The sequence below is a fragment of the Carassius gibelio genome, chromosome A4 (genome assembly GCF_023724105.1).
Source record: "Carassius gibelio isolate Cgi1373 ecotype wild population from Czech Republic chromosome A4, carGib1.2-hapl.c, whole genome shotgun sequence".
NCBI classification, from domain to species: domain Eukaryota; kingdom Metazoa; phylum Chordata; class Actinopteri; order Cypriniformes; family Cyprinidae; genus Carassius; species Carassius gibelio.
The window spans coordinates 2,248,320-2,271,132 of record NC_068374.1 but is presented as its reverse complement, the minus strand read 5'-3'; the positions used below and the strand labels follow the sequence as shown (position 1 = coordinate 2,271,132).

The 22,813-nt window shown below is 40.2% G+C and overlaps 1 protein-coding gene across 10 annotated transcripts in view; it reads left to right on the top strand.

Annotated features, from left to right (window-relative positions):
• LOC127967689 (polyunsaturated fatty acid 5-lipoxygenase) overlaps nucleotides 1-17,476 on the top strand; it is a 105,670-nt gene extending 88,194 nt beyond the window's left edge. For 2 of the 10 annotated variants that reach the window (XM_052568345.1, XM_052568341.1), the window contains exons 2-14: nucleotides 11,997-12,195; nucleotides 12,282-12,354; nucleotides 13,136-13,258; nucleotides 13,442-13,548; nucleotides 13,701-13,873; nucleotides 14,087-14,233; nucleotides 14,322-14,519; nucleotides 15,138-15,224; nucleotides 15,639-15,817; nucleotides 15,985-16,109; nucleotides 16,233-16,333; nucleotides 16,425-16,595; nucleotides 16,699-17,476. In XM_052568345.1, the coding sequence (XP_052424305.1) occupies nucleotides 11,997-12,195; nucleotides 12,282-12,354; nucleotides 13,136-13,258; nucleotides 13,442-13,548; nucleotides 13,701-13,873; nucleotides 14,087-14,233; nucleotides 14,322-14,519; nucleotides 15,138-15,224; nucleotides 15,639-15,817; nucleotides 15,985-16,109; nucleotides 16,233-16,333; nucleotides 16,425-16,595; nucleotides 16,699-16,878 (1,863 nt within the window). In that variant the 3' untranslated portion in view covers nucleotides 16,879-17,476. Of the gene's footprint in view, nucleotides 1-614; nucleotides 702-2,624; nucleotides 2,804-2,947; nucleotides 3,073-3,466; nucleotides 3,568-3,658; nucleotides 3,830-3,918; nucleotides 4,675-9,284; nucleotides 9,481-11,996; nucleotides 12,196-12,281; nucleotides 12,355-13,135; nucleotides 13,259-13,441; nucleotides 13,549-13,700; nucleotides 13,874-14,086; nucleotides 14,234-14,321; nucleotides 14,520-15,137; nucleotides 15,225-15,638; nucleotides 15,818-15,984; nucleotides 16,110-16,232; nucleotides 16,334-16,424; nucleotides 16,596-16,698 lie in introns of those variants that run through there. The other 8 variants (XM_052568360.1, XM_052568353.1, XM_052568383.1 and 5 more) reach the window with 6 other exon arrangements.
• The last annotated feature ends 5,337 nt before the right edge of the window (nucleotides 17,477-22,813 follow it).

The following is a 22,813-nucleotide window of genomic DNA, read 5'->3' as shown; positions in this document are numbered from 1 at the left end:
TCTTGCCCTCTTTGTGCAAGGTGTCAATGGTCGTCAAGTCAACAGTCTTCCATATGATTGTGTAGCCTACAGAACTAGACTGAGAGACCATTTAAAAGCCTTTGCCGGTGTTTTGAGTTAATTAGCTGATTAGAGTCTGGCACCAGGCGTCTTCAATATTGAACCTTTTCACAATATTCTAATTTTCTGAGATACTGAATTTGGGAGTGCTCCTTAGCTGTCAGTTATAATCATCAAAATTAAAAGAAATAAATATTTGAAATATATCAGTCTGTGTCTAATGAAGGAATATAATATACAAGATTCACTTTTTGAATGGAATTAGTGAAATCAACTTTTTGATGATATTCTAATTATATGACCAGCACCCGTATTTTCCTGTTTCTGAATAACTTCTGAATTCTGTTTGGATGAAGTGTGTTCAAATCATTGTAAAATACAATGGTGTCCTTTATTATACTGCTCTTGCTATAAAAGCAACTAGGCACTCTAGGCAGGTGTTACAATGATTTTGGTATGAAGCCAAACACTGAAGGCAATAAAGCACTCCAGGCCACTCATTTCAGTGTCTTACTTCCGGACTTATTTTTAAATGCTTCATTTTCTCCTCACAGTTGCTGATACCTCATGTACGTTACACCGTTGCCATCAACACTGCAGCTCGTGAAAATCTCATCGGTGAATCTGGGGTCTTTGAGAAGGTATCTTTAACCCTGCATTAACACTAGCATGTTAGGAACCACAGCTTTTCTCTTTGTTTATCTGCTTCGTTCACATGACTTCAAGGTCTGGAGATGCATAGAGTTTTAAATATCAGACTCAGATATTCAGTCATCTAACTGTTAGGGACGAGAGTCACCAGAGAAGCCACGATACAATATTATTGTAAGACACAATACTGTACCCAAAGTTAATGTTATTCAAGAACATGATTCCACCTGAGAGCTCAGAAATAAGAATATATTTCTTGCCTCCAAAAGCAAACACTTTGCTGATTCCAAAGTAGGGATGCTCATTTCGATTAATTTTCCCAACCGACAACCGCCGCTCGTTAATCGATTATTAACCGTTAACTGATAAGATTATAATATTGAATTGGCATTAAATGTAAAAAAATTGACGCGTATCTGTGACCCTTTAAAAAAATACAAACAATTTTTTTTTTCATCAAAGGGTTTATTTTAACGTGCAAAGTGCAAACAGCAGCATACAGAACAGATCAACAACAAAACATGAACAAAACCTGGATTCCGTTTAAATTTCCACGCACCTGCAGCATTTCTGACAGTGAGAGAAAAATAGAATAAAATAATACAAATTAAATACAAAATAGGCCTACACTAAATATATATATTTTTAACTTAAATAATTAACAAGTTAAGTTGACAAAAAGAAAACACTGAATCCGTTTGAACGAAGCTTTCAAACCGGATTTTTTCCCGTTAGATTAAGATTTTTCGTTAAATAAAAATAGCAGCCCTACCTCAAAACCTTGTCTAATTTTTATGTAAAAAAGCAACATATCAACATGATGTGGGGTCAGTCTGGAGCGCAACCTGTTGACAGTTAGACCCTCGGCAGAAAACACCCTCTCCAATGGGACAGATGTTTCGGGAATACACAGGTAACGTCTCGCTAGAGTGGCCAGCTTCGGGAAGCGCCTTTCATTTGCTTTCCACCAGTCAAGAGGATTAATATCCAGAGAAGGAGGATCGTCTCTCATGTAGATGTCAACCTCTGCTTCTGGATAATCATTGCGTTATCTCCTCAGATCGCCGTGCATCGCATCTTCTCCCTGATAACATGGATGGCAGAGTTTGTTGCCCTTCATCACTCGAAGCTTGTGGGTGTTTGCTTCGTAAATGGTACTTGTGCTACTGCTGTATTTTAATACGGCGCCGCATAATTTACAGGTAACTTCGTCGCCCTTTCTGTTAAAATAATCCGACACAGTGCTTCTTTTCGCTCGCTTCATTTTGCTTCCCTTGCTCAGAAAAAAAAAATCTGCAGGCATGTGTCACGGGTGTGGTTGAGTGAGTTAATAAATAAGCTATATAGTAGCCTAGGCTATTCTATTTTCTAAACCATGCAGCAAACTAAACAAAAATAACCTAAAAAAAAAAAAAAACGTTTAAACCGTTTAACTGATAGTATTAATCGGTCAAAATTTTTACTCACGGTTAACGGTTAAACGGTCAATATGAGCATCCCTATTCCAAAGCATAAAGACACCCTGATCTATATTTCCTACCTCCTTGTGCATCAAATGCACTGACCAGACATGAAGAAAACAGGCAATCGTGAACAAGTCCAGTACAAGTAAAGCATTCTGGGAGATGGGAGTTATCATATGGTTTTAGAGATAATAATATGACCTGCTTACTAATTACTTTCACGTTTCACATGGTACTGACATAAATTAAATATTAATATGTAGAGGTGTTACAATAGGCCAAAACCAAAACACCATTAGACTTGAATATTATGATATGCTGCATTGATTTTATTCTCACCACCGCTACTAGCTGTAGGCTCTGGCTTCAAGTTGACTGCACTTCTTTAAACAAGCATTTACAAAATGTAATCTGAGACAGAAAAATAATCACTAGTGTTCTACCTCGAAGGCTAACGGCACTGGTGGGATTGCAGTTGTTGAAGTGATTAATAAGGCCATGAAGACTTTAACCTACAAGTCCATGTGCTTCCCTGAGTCCGTGAAAGCTCGAGGAGTGGACAACAAGGACGAGCTGCCCAACTACTACTACAGAGATGATGGCATGATGGTCTGGGAGGCAGTGAGAAGGTAACTGATAAAATACACAAACAATTACAGATGTTCAAATGCTGAAGGTGAGATTTAATGACAATAAAGAAACGAGTAAACCATTTGATGCCAGGATTTATTTTTGAATCTGCTGATTCATCGTTGCTCTTGATCTTCCTCCAGTTTCGTTTCTGATGTGGTCAGGATCTACTACAGCAGTGATGAGTCTGTTCAGGAGGACGAGGAAATCCAGGCATTTGTTCAAGATGTTTGTTTCTCTGGTATGAAGAACTGTCCCCAGAATGGTGGTGAGTACAGAATTTGGTAACACTTTAGAATAAGGTTACATTAGTTAATGTTAGTTAACTACTTTCGTTAACATGAACTAAGCAAGAACAATCATTCTACAGCATTTATAAGTCTTAGTTCATGTTAATTTCAACATTTACTAATGCATTATTTAAATCAAAAGTTGTGCTTGTTAACATTAGTTAATGCACTGTGAATTACCATGAACTAACAATGAATAACTGTATTTTCATTAACTAACATTAACTAATGGAACCTTATTCTAAAGTGTTACCCAGAATTTATTTAACACAAGTTTGTATGTTCTTGTGATGGCATATGTATTGTGTTTGCATGGCGTACAAAATGTAAAATTTCATTGCATATAAGTCAAACTGTTACCAATATTCACAGAATTTCCAGAGTTCCTGAAAACTCGTGAGCAGTTGGTCGAGTACCTGACTGTTGTGATTTTCACAGCTTCAGCACAACATGCTGCTGTTAATTTCGGACAGGTGGGATGATGCACTCTTTTCTGGATCAATCTGAACTCTGCCTGGGTTAGTATCTGTTGGCTGATATCTGTGTGTCTGTCCTGTGTTCTAGTTTGACTGGTTTGCCTGGGTCCCCAACAGTCCTTCCACCATGAGGAAGCCTCCTCCCACACAGAAGGGCCAGGTGGATATGAAGTACATCATGGAGAGTCTGCCGGACCGTGGACGTGCCAGTTGGCATCTAGGAGCAGTCTGGGCCCTCAGTCAGTTCCAGGACGGAGAGGTTTGATGACTGATTATTCAGAACTAGTTTTAATACATTTACAACACAAAACAAAGAAAACATTGTACTTTGTCCAAATCTTCCCCCAGCTGTTTTTAGGTGTGTATCCAGACAACTACTTCACTGAGCAACCAGTCATTGAAGCCACTACAACTTTCCGCAAGAAATTAATTGAAGTAACCAACATCATCAAGAGCCGAAATGAAAAACTGAAATTGCCTTATTGGTATCTGTCTCCAGACAGAATCCCCAACAGCGTCGCCATCTGAGAGAACAACTCTGGGAAATATATATATATTTCTATATATTTTTAACTGGGGTATTCGGATCCACATGACAAAATAACTTCATAAACAAAATTATTACTACGGTAACTGTAAGTATTTTCGTGATAATGGTAATCTGGATGAAAATAATACAAACTATTACACACACCAAGAATCGGATGTCATTACAAAAAAGAAATATGCAATTTAGTTTCACAGTAAATGAAATATGATGCATTTAGGGAATCTAATCATCAACCTGTGGGTGTTTGTTACTTCAAGAGAGCAATCATATGCAAACCAACAAATGTAATTTTTATAATCATTAGTCATTCATGTAATTGTCATTTGATTTATCATTTAATCATGTGTTCAGTTTATGACATTTCACCGCATATTCATCATTTTATTATTCTTCAATTGTGTCATTTTATTGTGCTATATTTTATATTACTTATTGTTTCCATTCGATCTTATGATTGTGGGGTTTCGTAATAAATAACACTTGTTGGATTTGTCTGGAAGTCTGAGCATTGAAAGATACTAAGATTATTCAATAAACAAAGTTTGCTCATTTTACCATCACTTTGTCTCCTGCTTTCTGCTCTTGTCAAATTTGCTTGCGATAAGGAACTTTTTTTTTTTTAAAGTGTGGTATAAGAGTAATACTCTCTCAAGACAGAAACTCGTAGTCTTGAACGCAAATGGAGAAAAACTAACTTAGAAGTTTTTAGGATTGCATGGAAAAACAGTATGTCCAGCTATAGACAGGCTCTAAAAACTGCTAGGGCAGAGCATATCCACAAACTCATAGAAAATAACCAAAACAATCCAAGGTTTTTATTTAGCACAGTGGCTAAGTTAACAAATTACCAAACGCCATCTGATTCAAGTATTCCACCAACGTTAAATAGTAATGACTTTATGAATTTCTTCATTGATAAAATAGATAACATTAGAAATACAATAGCGAATGTAGATTCTACAGCATCTAACACTTCAGTTTCATCCATCGCACCCAAAGATAAACTGCAGTGCTTTACAACCATAGGACAGGAAGAGATAAATAAACTTATCACTGTATCTAAACCAACAACATGTTTATTAGATCCTGTACCCACTAAATTACTGAAAGAGCTGTTACCTGTAGCCGAAGAACCGCTTCTCAATATCATTAACTCGTCGTTATCTTTAGGTCACGTCCCAAAACCATTCAAGCTGGCGGTTATCAAGCCTCTTATTAAGAAACCAAAACTAGATCCTAGTGTACTGGCAAATTATAGACCTATTTCAAATCTTCCATTTATGTCTAAAATTTTAGAAATAAGTTGTGTCTGCTCAATTGAATTTTGGTCGTTCCTAAGATAGCAAATTCCACTTAAGGAGGTAGAGCTTTCTCACATTTGGCTCCCAAACTCTGGAATAGCCTTCCTGATAATGTTCGGGGTTCAGACACACTCTCTCTGTTTAAATCTAGATTAAAAACACATCTCTTTCACCAGGCATTCAAATAATGTATCTCTTAAATTGTAACTGCAGTTGTATCTGAACAAATGCACATTTTTATTCATTAGCTTGGGTTAAACTAATTAATTTTACTTTGCTAAGATCAGCAGCTATGCTAATGATGTCTCTGTTTGTTTCTCTGTTTCTGCTGGGATCTCCAAACTCCAAACACAGACTTCATTAAAATATTGACGATAATAACACAAATACAGTAACAAGAGCTTAAAGTACTTAAAAAATGGTAAACAGACTGAGATAGACATGAATCTCTTCAAGAATTATGTTTGGCACCATTTATTTAAAAGTACTATGTCAAATAAAGTGTTATCTTCTAAACAATAACAAGTGCTTAAAGTGCTTAAATAATTAAGTGCTCAAAGTGCTAAAGAACTGAACTGCTAAACTGAAGATTAGAAGTGAAATCCAGGCTATTATCACTTTTTTTCTGGGATAACTTGCATGTTGATTTGAAACCATCAGGCTAGTTGACGCTTTTTTTTTTTGTCTTCTGCCAGTTTTCTACACAGGGTGACCAGTGGCTGCGAAATTCTGAATGACAAATCATGTTCTGGTATTAATGTCCACAAACGTATTTTTTAATCGCAGACATGGTCAGTCATAGACAACGGTGTGTCAGCTAATAGTTGCTCCCGTCTAGAGACCTGCACTCCCGCAGGAGTACCACGGGACCCAGCGCCACCAATTGCGGCGCGGGACAATAATTGATGGGTGAATGCGGATGCGGGCGGCAAGATATTATTGTGTGCGGGTTACGGGAAAATAAAATTATTTGCGGGACTCCCTCAAAGTGGAAATATCTAACAAAATAAAATAACTAGAAACAAATAGACCTTTATTTATAATAGAATAAAATAAAATAGACTTTGCGGAATGGGAGGATGCGATGACACCATAGACAGCTACGTGTAATTCGATTCCAAAATAGCATTTAAGCACGCAGACCGGATGATGTCCTCCAGTGGTGGAAAAGACGAATTTCCAAGATTAAGCAAACACGCCATGTACTTTGCATTCCAGCTAATTAGCTAAATATTTAAAATTGGTCTATTTTGTTATTGAGGAATAAGGATATTTTTGTTAAATGTTTGAAGGAATTGCGCAGGCCCCATAAGCTACTTTTCCTTTGAACATGAAATAAATCCAGGTTTATTATTTTTATATAATTCATTAGGTTATATAGCCTAATTATTATAGGGATATATATTTTTTTACATTACATTTATTCATTTAGCTGACGCTTTTATCCAAAGCGACTTACAGTTGCTGTATATGTCAGAGGTCGCACACCTCTGGAGCAACTAGGGGTTAAGTGTCTTGCTCAGGGACACAATGGTGTCTCACAGTGGATTCGAACCCGGGTCTCCCACACCACAGACGTGTGTCTTATCCACTGCGCAAAAAAATGTATATATATATTTTTACATTTCTTACTTTTTTACTGTATTTCTATCTACTAATTGTTCTTTGTTCATGTTCATACTTTTAATGAAACGCAAATAAAACTAAACATTTGTTTATTTTCCTTTTCTTTTTTAATTTATATTCAACAGTGTATGCAATGTATTAAAAAAAAGAAAAACTGCTATACGTTTACCCGCGGGATTTTGCGGGGGGAGCGGGTAAACGTATAGCTAATAATTTAGCTAGATTATTAATTTTATTGCAACGTTACAGTGTCCTAAAATGTAATTTTCAACATGCATAAACCACTTGCATAAACACTGCATCCGTAGGGGCTGTCACTGTTGTTTCGCGTGCTGTGACGTCAAAACCCAGAGTACATCGATCTAGTACGAGTTCACGGATGGGAAGTCACGGATTTGACTGCCATTCCAGTGCACTTTCCCGGGTTTAAGGTTGGAAAAACATGGGTTACGGGTTGCCTGGAACGCAACAAATCATAGCGAGCAAGCACTTTCTTACCGCTGCCGGCATACAGAAGCTTCCTCGAACAAATAATGCAGAAACAAGCCCAGGGCTCTCTGTTTCTTGCACCAACTGCCAAAAAGCGCCATTTATTTTTGAGTCCTTTATCTATTGCTAGAAGTCTAGGACAGCATCCCCAGGCTTCATAAACTTGCGCTCCATTTTTTTTTCTCCGACAACGCTAATGTGATATTGACGTATGGGCGTTGGATGTTTTTTTTGCAAGTTGATTGTGTGCGGGATTTTCTCGTTTTCTCTTTAATTAAAAGTTAAAAATTTCCAAAACTTTTTTTTTAATTAGTCTTATGTTATATTAATTATTATAAATCATGTTTAGTGATGTTTTTACCAGGGAGTGGACTTTTAACACCCCAGACTATTTATGATAGTTACTATTTTTCCGTGTGATTTTTGGTGAATTGTATTAAAAATAAAAACTAGGGTAAGTGTGATCCTCAAATACAATTATGATATTCATGTATGGAACTCACAACAATTAAATAAAAATAATAAACACAAAAACACTGTTCCTGTTTATAAATTTGTAGATAATGTCAAGTGAGATTTCATATTTTGAAATCTGGTCACCTTATTGTACAGTGTATCTCTTAATAAAGATCATACAGAGAGACCACAGCCACAAAACTGCTGTGAGAGAAGACAGACAGTGTGTTGTATTGATGGGAAGGCCAGTTCTCCTGCCTGAACCGGTTCTTTTGAACAGTTAGTTTCAATGAACCAGTTAAAAAACCGGTTCATCGGTTCTTTTGTGCCCATGACGTCATTCGCGGTGACGTAATGATATCAAGATCATCCCGGGAAATCAGTAATCATGACTTCAGTTAAAACATCAAAGTTTACAATTAAGCTTTGCAACTAAGAACCTAAATACAGTAACAGGCAGTGTTGTGCATACGAGGATTTTTATCATATAAAGTAAATAAATCTGCGCAGAACCCTTATGAAAAATTAACCATGGTTTTACAAATAAAACCAAAAAACCATGGTTACTATTGTTAAACCATGGTAACCACAAATTAACCATGGTATTTGTAGTAAATCTGTGGTTATACAAATGGTAGTTGACATGCCAAAAAACCATGGTTAGTTTTACTATAATTAAGACATGGTAAATTTTCATAAGGGAAACCATAATCAACTTACGATTCATAATCCTCGTGTTTATGTTCCATTTAGTACAAACTCAGTTTGTGAATGTGTCATCGTTAACTATAAAGTACATATACTTAATAAATTATCTCTTATTAAACAGAGTTTTAATTATGGTCCAACATTCATGACAAATCCCTTTGCCCTTTAACCGAATCTTCAACTGAACAAAGTGCACAGATTCATCTTTTAAAAAACGAACTAAATAAAATATAATATATTTATATCATCAACATTTTTGATGTTTAATAAAATACTTGGATAGGATGCTTTTCGTCCTCTTGAAACGGTTTTCGGTTGAGAGTAACTGAGATCCGAAAACCGAATCAACCGGTTCAAGCAGTTCACTCAGCTTACCGTTTGAGTTAATCAATTACTCGGGGATATTGGTTTCAACCAGAGGGCGTGTCGGCCACGTTAAAATTTGAATAATTGAAGTAATTTGTGGATTAGAGTTTACTGGAGACCCGAACGGTTTCAAACGTTTCAGTCCGAATTGGTGAACTGGTTCTTCCGGTTCGCTAAAAAGAACCGCTTAAATAGAACGATTCATTCGTGTTCGGGACATCATCACTAACTAGTCTGTTGTACTTGTGTTCACATATGAGCAGGATGTTCACATACACGGTGTCTGTCACTACTGGCAATCAGGAGTTTGCTGGAACGAATGATTACATTTACCTGACGCTGGTGGGCTCGGAGAGATGCAGTGACCAGACTCTACTGGACAAATCCTTCTTTGACAGCTTTGCAAGAGGATCGGTAAGAATTGTTTTCCCCTTAAAAATTCAGTGGAAACAGCTTTATGTATTGAACAGTAGCCTACAGGTTGTTCAGTGTTTAAACTTGAAGTTATTCCATTTATTTATTGATGTCTAATCCTTATCAGATATGTTTTATCACTCTCATTTAATTATGGCTGTCATTTAAGACTTTTTTTTCCTCAAAAAAAGTGATTAGTCTCAGTCAGCAAATCATGAAATTTTATATAACACATTACTTTTTTAATGTACAAGATAATTTCTTTTCAAATAAGTAATGTCAGTCACTTTGTTTTGCATGTATTGATTGACAGCTCTCCTGTCCTCATGTTGAGAGGAATCAGGAATGAGTTCAGATGTGTTGTGAGCGCTGTGTGAACAGGATGATACTGTAGTTCGAGAGGAATCAGGAGTGAGTTCAGATACGTTGTGAGCGCTGTGGGAACAGACTGATACTGTAGTTTGAGAGGAATCAGGAGTGAGTTCAGATGTGTTGTGTGCGCTGCGTGAACAGGATGATACTGTAGTTTGAGAGGAATCAGGAGTGAGTTCAGATACGTTGTGTGCGCTGTGGGAACAGACTGATACTGTAGTTTGAGAGGAATCAGGAGTGAGTTCAGATGTGTTGTGTGCGCTGCGTGAACAGGATGATACTGTAGTTTGAGAGGAATCAGGAGTGAGTTCAGATACGTTGTGAGCGCTGTGTGAACAGGATGGTACTGTAGTTCGAGAGGAATCAGGAATGTGTTCAGATACGTTGTGTGCGCTGTGTGAACAGGATAATACTGTAGTTTGAGAGGAATCAGGAGTGAGTTCAGATGCGTTGTGTGTGCTGGGTGAACAGGATGATACTGTAGTTTGAGAGGAATCAGGAGTGAGTTCAGATGCGCTGTGAGCACTGTGTGAAAAGGATGATACTGTAGTTCGAGAGGAATCAGGAGTGAGTTCAGATGCGTTGTGTGCGCTGTGTGAACGGGATGATACTGTAGTTCGAGAGGAATCAGGAGTGAGTTCAGATGTGTTGTGTGCGCTGTGTGAACGGGATGATACTGTAGTTTGAGAGGAATCAGGAGTGAGTTCAGATGTGTTGTGTGCGCTGCGTGAACGGGATGATACTGTAGTTTGAGAGGAATCAGGAGTGAGTTCAGATACGTTGTGAGCGCTGTGTGAACAGGATGATACTGTAGTTCGAGAGGAATCAGGAATGTGTTCAGATACGTTGTGTGCGCTGTGTGAACGGGATAATACTGTAGTTCGAGAGGAATCAGGAGTGAGTTCAGATGTGTTGTGTGCGCTGTGTGAACGGGATGATACTGTAGTTTGAGAGGAATCAGGAGTGAGTTCAGATGTGTTGTGTGCGCTGCGTGAACAGGATGATACTGTAGTTTGAGAGGAATCAGGAGTGAGTTCAGATACGTTGTGAGCGCTGTGTGAACAGGATGGTACTGTAGTTCGAGAGGAATCAGGAATGTGTTCAGATACGTTGTGTGCGCTGTGTGAACAGGATAATACTGTAGTTTGAGAGGAATCAGGAGTGAGTTCAGATGCATTGTGTGCGCTGTGTGAACGGGATGATACTGTAGTTCGAGAGGAATCAGGAGTGAGTTCAGATGTGTTGTGTGCGCTGTGTGAACGGGATGATACTGTAGTTTGAGAGGAATCAGGAGTGAGTTCCGATGCGTTGTGTGCGCTGCGCAAACAGGATGATACTGTAGTTCGAGAGGAATCAGGAGTGAGTTCAGATGTGTTGTGTGCGCTGTGTGAACGGGATGATACTGTAGTTTGAGAGGAATCAGGAGTGAGTTCCGATGCGTTGTGTGCGCTGTGCAAACAGGATGATATTGTAGTTCTAGACTAATGTCAGCATGTATTTCCTCATCTCATTCACACAAAAACAGATTCAGTATTCCTCAAAATGAAGGACATCATGCATCAGGATGCAAACATGTTAAATAACACTCTTGTATTTAAATCTATTTTATTAACCAGTATATTTGCTGCTGTCTTTCGATCATCAATCATTCTAATAAACAGAACTGACTTTAGATAAACGTAACGTGTTTATTTTGCTAATTTCTAACAATGCCCCATAGTTACATTGTTTGATGGATATATACTTTTTTTGTTAATGTCATTACAGTTTATTTGCTTTGTTTTATTTAGTGTAACCCCGCTACATATATGGAATAACTTTTATAAATGCTTTGCGTTATTCCTAACAGCGCCCCTTAGCTGTTATAAATTCACTGTAAACCACGGCTTCTTGGGGCTTATTGCTTTATTCCCCAACACTGCCCGTTTTTCCCAATCAATGCTTCCACAGACTTCCTCACTCGTCCGCTTAATAACAGTAATTTAAATCCCTCTGTCAGATGATCAAGTTTAAATGCATGTTTATATCACCAATCCAGTGATAATTAGGGTGGTAGTTTTGGAATCATTGGACATGATTCTTCAGTTAATGTTTGCACACAAGCGGTGTGATTCAGTTGTGGCTAACAGAAGCTGTTGTTAAAGGTGGCATCTGTCGACGTCAGCGTGAAGGAGATCCTTGGAGACATAGTGCTGGTGAAACTTCAGAAGGGGAAATTCTTGTTCAATGATCAGTGGTACTGCAGATTCATCAATGTGACGACTCCGTCTGGAGAGGGCATTGAGTTCCCCTGCTATCGCTGGATAGCCAATGAACAGGAAGTGGTTCTTCGAGATGGCAAGGGTGAGTCCCATCTCGACCGAATGAAGCCTGTCTCAACTACTGTTGTTTGTGTATAATTATGTATGTATTTGTGCATGTACATTTAGGCCGATTACCTCAGGATGATAATATGAAAGAGATCAGGCACATGGAGCTGGAATCCAGACAACAACTGTTCAGGTTTGATGCCACAGTTACTATTCGGTGTAAACATTCCACAGATATTTAATCATTTGTTAATTTGTTACACCTTCATGCCATGCTGCCTCTGTGTGCACAGCCAAAAGACTGTTTGGTCTCGCACCAGCGCCCCCCTGCTGAAAAAAACGGCATATGCTGTTTAAGTATGTTTTGACGCTGGGATGCTGGTTTATTCTGGCCCTTTGCTGGTTTATGCTGGTCCTTTCGCTGTTTTATGCTGGTCCTTTGCTGGTTTATTCTGGCCCTTTGCTGGTTTATGCTGCTCCTTTTGATGGTTTATGCTGGTCCTTTGCTGGTCATGTGCTGGTTCTTTTGCTGGTTTATTCTGGTCCTTTGGTGGTTTGTGCTGGTTCTTTTGCTGGTTTTTTGCTGGCTTATGCTGGTCCTCAAACCAGCAAAGGATCGGGATAAACCAGCAAAAGGACGAGCATAAACCAGCAAAAGGACGAGCATAAACCAGCAAAAGGATGAGCATAAACCAGCAAAAGGACCAGCATAAATCAGCAAAAGGACCAGCATAAACTGGCATTCCAGCATAAAAACATACCTGATCAGCATGTGCTGTTTTTTTTTCAGCAGGGCCCGATGCTGTCAGAGGTGGTATATCATTTTTAACCATTTCCCCTCTCACCTTTGGTGAGTGACAACTCACAACATTAACACTATACCAAGCCTTGTGTTGTAGGTGAATAAAATCTTTTCATACCACCTAAAATAATTCACCAAACAACTGAGAGATTAATTTAGCTGTTTCTTGAAGGTGGAAGGAGTGGCGCACTGGTTTCCCCCTGAGCATCGATGCCAACACAAGCAGTGAACTTCCTTTGGACATTCAGTTTGAAACGGCAAAATCTGTGGACTTCTCTTTGAATTTCATTGAAGCGTAGGTTACACCGTTTGTGTTCATCTCTTTGCACGTATCACAAGCAGATATGCATGCTATTGATTTCCTGTGACTATTGCTAGGAAATATCTTCAAATAAATGGAGAATCAAGTGTAGCTGAAACTCAACCAGACATTGTGAGCATTCAGTTGATTTGTTCTTGTTACAATCTTCTCTTTCAGGATTGCCAATCTTGGTCTTAATAAATTTATGAAATTGTTCCAGTCCTCTTGGACCTATATTGAAGATTTCAGAAAAATATTTGTGAAAATCAAGAACACTGTGTCAGGTTTGAATGGTTTCTTCCTTAGTTCTTTATTTTTATTCACTTTTCTCTAATACTAAAACAAGCCATCTATTGAGTGAGTGTAAATGTAAACAGACTGAGACACACATACTCTTAAACTCACCGGCAGCTGACTTTATTATTCCCTTTGACAGAACATGTGATGCAGAACTGGAACGAGGACTTAATGTTTGGCTATCAGTTCTTGAACGGCTGCAATCCTGTGATGATCAGTAAGTGCATGAATCTTCCAGACAACTTTGCAGTCACACAGGAGATGGTGGAAAGATCCCTGGATAGAGGTCTCACACTACAGGAGGAATTGAAGGTCAGAAGAAAAACAAAACATTTATAAAAAAATAAAAATGTGGCTTTTTTTGAGGACAAGCAGTGAGTGAGCAGGTGTGCAGCAGAGTTCAGGATGTTGTCTGGATGGAGTTTGGATGATGTGCCACAAAGAAACCTGTAGCAGTGTTCAATTCTGGATGTGAATAGAATAGAAATTCTCTAGTGTCCAACACTAAACATCGCTCTGCTACAGGCAGGAAACATCTACATAGCAGACTATGCAATACTGGAGGGAGTGCCACCCAACGCCACAGACCCAGATACCCAGCAGTATTTGGCTGCTCCCTTCTGTCTGCTGTACAAGAACAGCCAGAATGAAATTCTACCAATTGCTATTCAGGTGCCTGCAGAAATACTCTAGTAAAAAAGTTGGTGCTTGAACTAAGCGTTGGAGTTTTTACCAAATACACTCTTTTGCTCTGAAACAGCTCAGACGTCAGACCACCGCAGAGGTCTTTCTCCCAAGCGATGATCAGTACGACTGGATGCTGGCCAAGATGTGGGTGAAATGCTCCGACTTCAATGTACACCAGCTGGTCACACACCTTCTGAGGACACATCTGACCTCTGAGGTTTTTACCATCGCCATGTACAGACAGCTCTCTGCAGTCCATCCCATATACAAGGTAGCATCCTTCAACGCTTTCATTGCTATGAGATTTAGAGGAAGATTTATTAACACTCTTTTGGCTTTATGGCTAATGACATGCAGTGAAACATTAGTGATAAAAAGGCATAGATACAGTTACTTTTTTAGGAGTTTCCCATTTATTTATGTGAGGAGTTTATTAAATTGAGTCACACAACAAGATTTTGTGATACTCAGTTTACTGGTATATGCCATTATTTAATGTCCAGACAAAGCATGTGTTTACCCATTTAATGTGTTTACAGTACTAGATTACACACAGGTTCTTGTTTTTCCAGGATCTAATCATGGTTTTTGTGTCCTTCATTAATAAAATTGACTAAGTATCTCAAGGGTATAACATGCAACATACATTTTCCTGTTTCTGAATTACTTCTGAATTCTGTTTGGATGAAGTGTGTTCAAATCATTGTAAAATACATTGGTGTCCTTTTATTATACTGCTCTTGCTATAAAAGCAACTAGGCACTCTAGGCAGGTGTTACAATGATTTTGGTATGAAGCCAAACACTGAAGGCAATAAAGCACTCCAGGCCACTCATTTCAGTGTCTTACTTCCGGACTTATTTTTAAATGCTTCATTTTCTCCTCACAGTTGCTGATACCTCATGTACGTTACACCGTTGCCATCAACACTGCAGCTCGTGAAAAACTAATCAGTGAATCTGGAGTCTTTGAGAAGGTATCTTTTAATTTTAATTTAATATTCCTATATTCCTATATTTCCTACCTCCTTGTGCATCAAATGCACTGACCAGACATTAAGATAACAGGAAATAATGAACGAGTCCAGCACAGCATTCTGGGAGATGGAGTTAACATAAGTTTTAAGAGATAAAAATTTGAAATGCTTACTAATTACTTTCACGTTTCACATGGTACTGACATAAATTAAATATTAATATGTAGAGGTGTTACAATAGGCCAAAACCAAAACACCATTAGACTTGAATATTATGATATGCTGCATTGATTTTATTCTCACCACCGCTACTAGCTGTAGGCTCTGGCTTCAAGTTGACTGCACTTCTTTAAACAAGCATTTACAAAATGTAATCTGAGACAGAAAAATAATCACTAGTGTTCTTCCTCGAAGGCTAACGGCACCGGTGGGATTGCAGTTGTTGAAGTGATTAATAAGGCCATGAAGACTTTAACCTACAAGTCCATGTGCTTCCCTGAGTCCGTGAAAGCTCGAGGAGTGGACAACAAGGACGAGCTGCCCAACTACTACTACAGAGATGATGGCATGATGGTCTGGGAGGCAGTGAAAAGGTAACTGATAAAATACACAAAAATATTGTAAAAAAAAAAAAAATACACAAAAGATGTTCAAATGTTACTGGTGAGATTTAATGACAATGAATTAACAAGTAAACCATTTGATGCCAGGATTTAATTTTTAATCTGCTGATTCATCGTTGCTCTTGATCTTCCTCCAGTTTCGTTTCTGATGTGGTCAGGATCTACTACAGCAGTGATGAGTCTGTTCAGGAGGACGAGGAAATCCAGGCATTTGTTCAAGATGTTTGTTTCTCTGGTATGAAGAACTGTCCCCAGAATGGTGGTGAGTTTAGGATTGATTTAACACAAGTTTGCATGTTCTTATGATGGCATATGCATTGTGTTTGCATGGCGTACAAAGTCACATTTCATTGCATATAAGTCAAACTGTTACCAATGTTCCCAGAATTCCCAGAGTTCCTGAAAACTCGAGAGCAGTTGGTCGAGTACCTGACTGTTGTGATTTTCACAGCTTCAGCACAACATGCTGCTGTTAACTTCGGACAGGTGGGATGATGCACTCTTTTCTGGATCAGTCTGAACTCTGCCTGGGTTAGTATCTATTGGCTTATATCTGTGTGTCTGTCCCGTGTTCCAGTTTGACTGGTTTGCCTGGGTCCCCAACAGTCCTTCCACCATGAGGAAGCCTCCTCCCACACAGAAGGGCCAGGTGGATATGAAGTACATCATGGAGAGTCTGCCGGACCGTGGACGTGCCAGTTGGCATGTAGGAGGGGTTTGGGCCCTCAGTCAGTTCCAGGACGGAGAGGTTTGATGACTGATTATTCAGAACTACTTTTAATATACTTGCAACACAAAACAAAGAAAACAGTTTCCTGCAAACTCCTTATTTTGTCCAAATCTTCCCCCAGCTGTTTTTAGGTGTGTATCCAGACAACTACTTCACTGAGCAACCAGTCATTGAAGCCACTACGACTTTCCGCAAGAAATTAATTGAAGTAACCAACATCATCAAGAGCCGAAATGAAAAACTGAAATTGCCTTATTGGTATCTGTCTCCAGACAGAATCCCCAACAGCGTCGCCATCTGAAATATATATATATATATATATATATACCTTTTAAACTGAGATATTTGGATCCACATCACAAAATAACTCCATAAACAAAATCATTACTAGAGTAACTAAGGATTTTAGTGAAAATAGTAATCTGGATGAAAATAATACATCACACACACTCACATCAAAAACACAAGTGAATACACAAAGAATTGAATGTCTATACAAAATAAAAACAAAGAAATAAGCAATCAACATTCACAGTAATTGAAATGTGATGCATTTAGGGATTCTCATCAGCACCCTGTGGGAAAGTGTTACTTCAGGAGAGCAACCATCTGAAAACATACAAACAAATGTAGTTTTTATAATCATTATTCATTCATGTAGTTGTCATTTGATTTATAATTTAATCATGTGTTACATTTATGACTTTTCATCATTTATCCATAATTTTGTTATTCTTAAATTGTCTTAAATTTTATGTTTTTATATATTTTATATTACTTACTTATTATTTACTTTCTATCTTATGATTGTTGGGTATTCGTAACAAAATAACACTTGTTGGATTTGTACTGATTAGATGAAGTCTAAATTAAACCAATTCTGCTCATTTTTACCATCACTTTGTCTCCTGCTTTCTGCTCGTCAAATTTGCTTTGGTTACCAGACAAGACTTGCTGTTGACAGGTTTTACTGGTTGGCAAAATGGAGATTTGCTGGTAGGATTCGGCATCTGAGAGGTTGGATATCTTCCATACAAATCTAACTGTAACACAAATAAGACATTTTGGCATTAAGATACAAATAATAACAATACTTGTGTCTGAAGTACATGTCTAAACACACCAATATGATCATATGGATTTCTTGAAATAGCGGAGTCCATACATAGATTCAGAAATGCGCGTCGAAAGTAGGGGTGGGTGGTTTGATGGTAGATATCATTACCATGGCATAATGTGTCCATTGTTATAGGTTCTGCTACATGTATTTTGTGGTATGGAAATATATCTAAGTCATATACACCCAGGAGTAATCAAGAAACATGCATGATTAAGAAAATAAAGAGTTGGACGTGATGACCCAGACAAACCATAAATTTGATTGAGATTTAATGTTAAAGGTTTGATGTATGTTGAAGCAACATTGACATTTTCATGAAAGTCAGAAGCCAAAATGGGTTTTATTCTCTCAAAAATGTTCTCTTTAGTAACAAACTGCAGTTAATTGGTAAATGTTTTTGGCTGTTCGGGAGCTAGCTTTGCATAAAGTGACTTCAATCAATAAAGTGTATGGTCAGATTTACTTAGGGCTCTATTGTTCGACTGTACCACAAGTTACACTTGTGATACCTCCGTTTCCACTTGTGCCTTGCATTTGTTGCACAGCTCTGGGAAGTACGTGGTTTTATAACATAATGCTTGTGGAGTGACTGGAACAAGTTTGTAAAACCCAAGTTGGTAACAGTGTTACTTGGTACCATGTCTTTCGTTAGGTGAAATGTTATTGCAAAATGTTATTCTTTCTGCCATTTGGAAACCTTCTTTTATGGTGTAACACTGGTAAACGCATCCAATATAGTTTTTCAGTTTGGACAACAGCTGCACGCCACTCCCAACAAAGTACCTGTTTTTGGTCAACATCATACTTTATGTAGCTAAAATATTTCCGAATGGGGGAAGAAGGGAAGTTAAGTGGTGCCTGGGGCAAAAGAGGGGAGGGGGACAAGGTCAGGAACGAGTTCAGCTTCCTGACAGCCTGGTGGATGAAGCTGTCCTTCAGTCTGCTGGTCCTGGCCTGGATACTCCACAGTCTCCTCCCTGATGGCAGCAGACTGAAGCTGTGTGACAGGTGTGTGGGATCACCTGTGATGCAGAGGGCTTTGCGAGTGAGACAGGTTCCATAGATGTCCTGGAGGGAGGGGAGAGAGACACCACTGATCTTCTCAGCTGCAGAGTCTTTCAGCAGGCCGCGTTACAGGCCCCATACCATGTTACAGTGATGCAGCTCTGTAGAAGGTGTACATTAGGGGGAGGGGGGGGGGGGGGGCTCTGGCTCTTTTCAGTTTGTGGAGGAAGTAAGAGACGGTGTTGTGATTTCTTGGCCAGTGCTGCTGTTTTCAGTCCAGAAGAAGTCCTCTGTGATGTGCACACCCAAGAACTTGGTTGGTGCTGCTCACTCTCGCCACAGTCGCACCGTTGATGGTCAGAGGAACGTGCTGAGTGTGTGCTCTCCTGATGTCAACAACAATTTCCTTCGTCTTCTCCAAGTTCAGACAAAGTTCACAAGCTAGGACCACGCCACAAACAAACTAAGAAGCTGGGGAAGAGTAGAAAGAGGATGAATGGGTCGAGGGAGTGGGATGATGGTCAGGTTGATCAGGGCATCTTGAATTGAGGGCTCAGAGAGACTCAGGGTGGGGGTACCGTCTCTAGAATATATTTAGGCTAGACAATGAGGACCCCCAAAGTTGGGAAGAGCTGACTCAAGTGTGCGCTCGGAATGCCCGATCATACAGAGAGAAGGCAGAGGCTGATTAGTTCAGGCGTTAAATGGTTAATGCAGGTTCTTGTTTTCGTAAGCCTTTAGAAGTATGAATGTGTGAGGATGAGAGAAGCTGGGCAATCGCAGCCAGTGGTTATTCAAAGGAATAGATGATCCCTCAAATAGGTTTAAATGCATGTGGGGATCTGAAGAAGGAATGACTGTATGATATTAAGTTGTAGATGGACGGTGGGTCGGTTGATGGGAACGGAAGCATTGAGACAATTCCAGGCAGAGTGGTATCCTGGAGATCATGCTTGGATTAAGGCAATTAATAATGGCTTCTTGGAAAGGCTATTTGGTTTTTGGTCTGTGGTATGACCGGCGAGAGACGCATTTATTCCGGAGCCAACTCTTGACTGTGGATTGTAGGAACTGAATTCTGGAGGCTGTTCAGAATCAACCCAGCAGCCACCATGTTAATTGCCGAAGTCTATTGGTGTTGCATCCATATACAGTTAGATGCAGCCAGATGAGAGATGTAGATTAGCGTGGATATCCTCATTATGGAGGTGCAGATGAAGGTGCGACTATCTGAAGTCTTCGAGGAGGTGAAGAACGTAAGCAGACTGTGGTTGCTAGTAAGAATCCTTTGTAGCTTCGGGAAAGAGGCCAACATTCTAGGGCTGCTTCTGCAAACAATTGAGGATCACAATGAATTAACAGCACCATCCCAGAAGCCTCACTGGATTCATGATGGATAGGCAAGACTTGGCATTTAGTGGTATCAGCTTTGGTCGGCCAGCTCCATGGCTTACTAAGTGAATGAGTATTCTGTGGTTGTGGTATGGTTAATGGTTGGAATGAGAGTGACATTGAAAGAAGATAAGTTGATTTAATACAGTCTCTTCTGCTTGTGACCTGGCGACCATGTCAGGTTCTTGATAGGCGTGCGGAGGTGCTTTGCAAGTCAGTCTGCTGGTGTTGTAGGGTTACAAGAGCAGGAGTTTCTCGTGTGGCTCCGTCACGGTATGTGCAGGTGTGAATGCGCCTGTAGACGAGAGGCAGCCTTGACAGTGGCTGAAGTAAGGGTGGAAGAAAAGATGATGGGATGAAAGGATGTCTTTGAGTGGGGGGGGGGGGTTGAGGATGAGAGGATATAGGAGGGCGGAGGAGGTAGGAGAAGGTAGGGAGAGAGGAAGGATGGAAGAAGGGATGTTGGGATGAGAGGATATAGGAGGGGGGAGGAGGTAAGGAAGGTAGGGAGAGAGGAAGGGTGGAAGAAGGGATGTTGAGATGAGAGGATATAGGAGGGGGTAAGAGGTAGGGAAGGTAGGGAGAGAGGAAGGGTGGAAGGGATGTTGTGATGAGAGGATATGGGGGGGCAGGGAAGGTGGGGAGAGAGGAAGGGTGGAAGAAGGGATGTTGGGATGAAAGGATGTTTGTGAGTGGGGTGTGTTGCAAGATGCAGGGAGAGAACGGAAAGAGGTTTGGAAATAGAATTGAAGGTTGAAGAAGACCGGCTGGTCTGTGTGAGCAAGAACTATAGAACATGCAATTCTCAATAGGTGACTTAATCGCAGAAAGCCCCACCTTTTGAATGAAAGAGCCGGACAGTAAGTCGTGTCACTGCAGCTGCCGTTAGAAGCTCGTCCACTTGAGGTGCTGCTGTGGTGGTGCTGTTGTTAACTGTATGACCGTTCGCCTGAGGCTCTGCTATGGTGGTGCTGCTGTAGCTGAATGATCGTTTCACCTAAGGCGATCCTGGCGGTGCTGTTGTAGCTGTATGGACGTTTCGCCTGAAGCGCCTGAGGGGCTGCTGTTGTAGCTGTATTATCGTTTCGCCTGAGGCGCTGGTGGCAGTGCTGTTGTAGCTGAATGATCGTTTCACCTGAGGCGCTGCTGATGGTGCTGTTGTTAACTGCAGGCTCGACCGCTGGGAACTGTAGAGGTGGTGCTGTTGTTAGCTGTGTGGTCATCCACCTGAGGTACCGCCGTGGTGATGGTGGTGATAGCTGCAGATTTAATAATGCTATTTGAGCAGAAGTAACAACATTATGACACGGTGGATGTCAGATTTGTCAGAGATAATTAGAAACACAGGGCCATATTCCTGTAAACGGCTGAAGTTAGGGTGGAAAAAAGGATGTTGGGATGAAAGGATGTTTGTGAGTGGGGTGTGTTGCAAGATGCAGTGAGAGAGGGAGGTTGGGAGGTAGAGAATGAAAAGAAGATTTAAATAGAATTGGAGGTTGAAGGCAGACCGGATGGTCCACACGAGCGAAGACTAAAGAATACAGAAGACGTGTCACTCCTTTAGTTTTGGATGGCGTGAGGGACGGTGATTGGGAATCTGGAATTTAGAAGTAGCTGTAGAGAATTATTAGAAAACATGGAGCCGTAGTGCTGATTGTTTTCTATTTACTTATTAAGCCATACCAGCATATGAGGCTATATGTCATGGCAAAAGTCAGTTAATACATAAAATCAATCCGTGCACAAGTCTTTAATACATACGAGTCAAGGGGGATAATCTTCCAATGTTCAATTTGACCAGCCTGCGTGTCTTTGGGCTGTGAGCTGTATTGCTGTAATCACCTGAAAAGAAGGGTATAGGAATGGATGTTGGGATGAAAGGATGTTTGTGAGAGGAGTTATGAACGAAATGTGAGCATAGAGAAGAGAGATCAGGTTGAATGAGTGCAGGTGGAATTACGTCTTGCCTGCCACTAGGGGGCGCTGTGGTTTGATGCTTTGGAGGAGAATTCCCGTGACGTCACGTGTGACGGAGAGTGGAGTTGCCGGAAGTGCTGAGGGCTCAAAGTTTGTCATGACAGAAGTTTTATTGAAACTAAATACAGATGAAATAACTGTTTGTTATCTGCACCTTTTAATTGGATACCTTGGGATTAAGAGCGTGTGGAAGGCAATCCATGGTTCAGTCGTCCTGGGCTCTGGTTTCTAGGAGAGCGCTGAGGAAGCGTGAGAGAGTGGCCGCGACGGCAGCGAGAATTCAGTTTCTGCGTCCACCACGTGAGTGATGATGGCAAACTCGGCCCGCGGATCTCACTGAAGGAGAGCAAGGAGGCCGGGATCCGCCTGAGATGAGCCTGTGAGTGGGCGCTCGTGGCCCAGAATGTGCACAATCGAACGCGACCGCTCTGAAAGAGACTGTGATCAGAATGATGAGAGGTGATCGTCAAGTGTTGTCAGTGACATTGAATCAAACAGCGCGCCATTCAGACCAGGCAAGTACACCTGTCCTTCGAGAGAACGAGACTAGCAGTGCGGTGTGATGTGGCCCGGTATATATATGGAGGTTCTTAGAAGTTAGGTGATTGTTTGGGCATGCCCCTGCCCCGAACTTTAGTTAATACCAATTAACTCCATATTGTTGTCACTGCACCATCCGGCCAGGCAGCTCACCTCACTCCTGTAGTTTGTCTCATCTTTTTTGCTAATGAGGCCCACCACA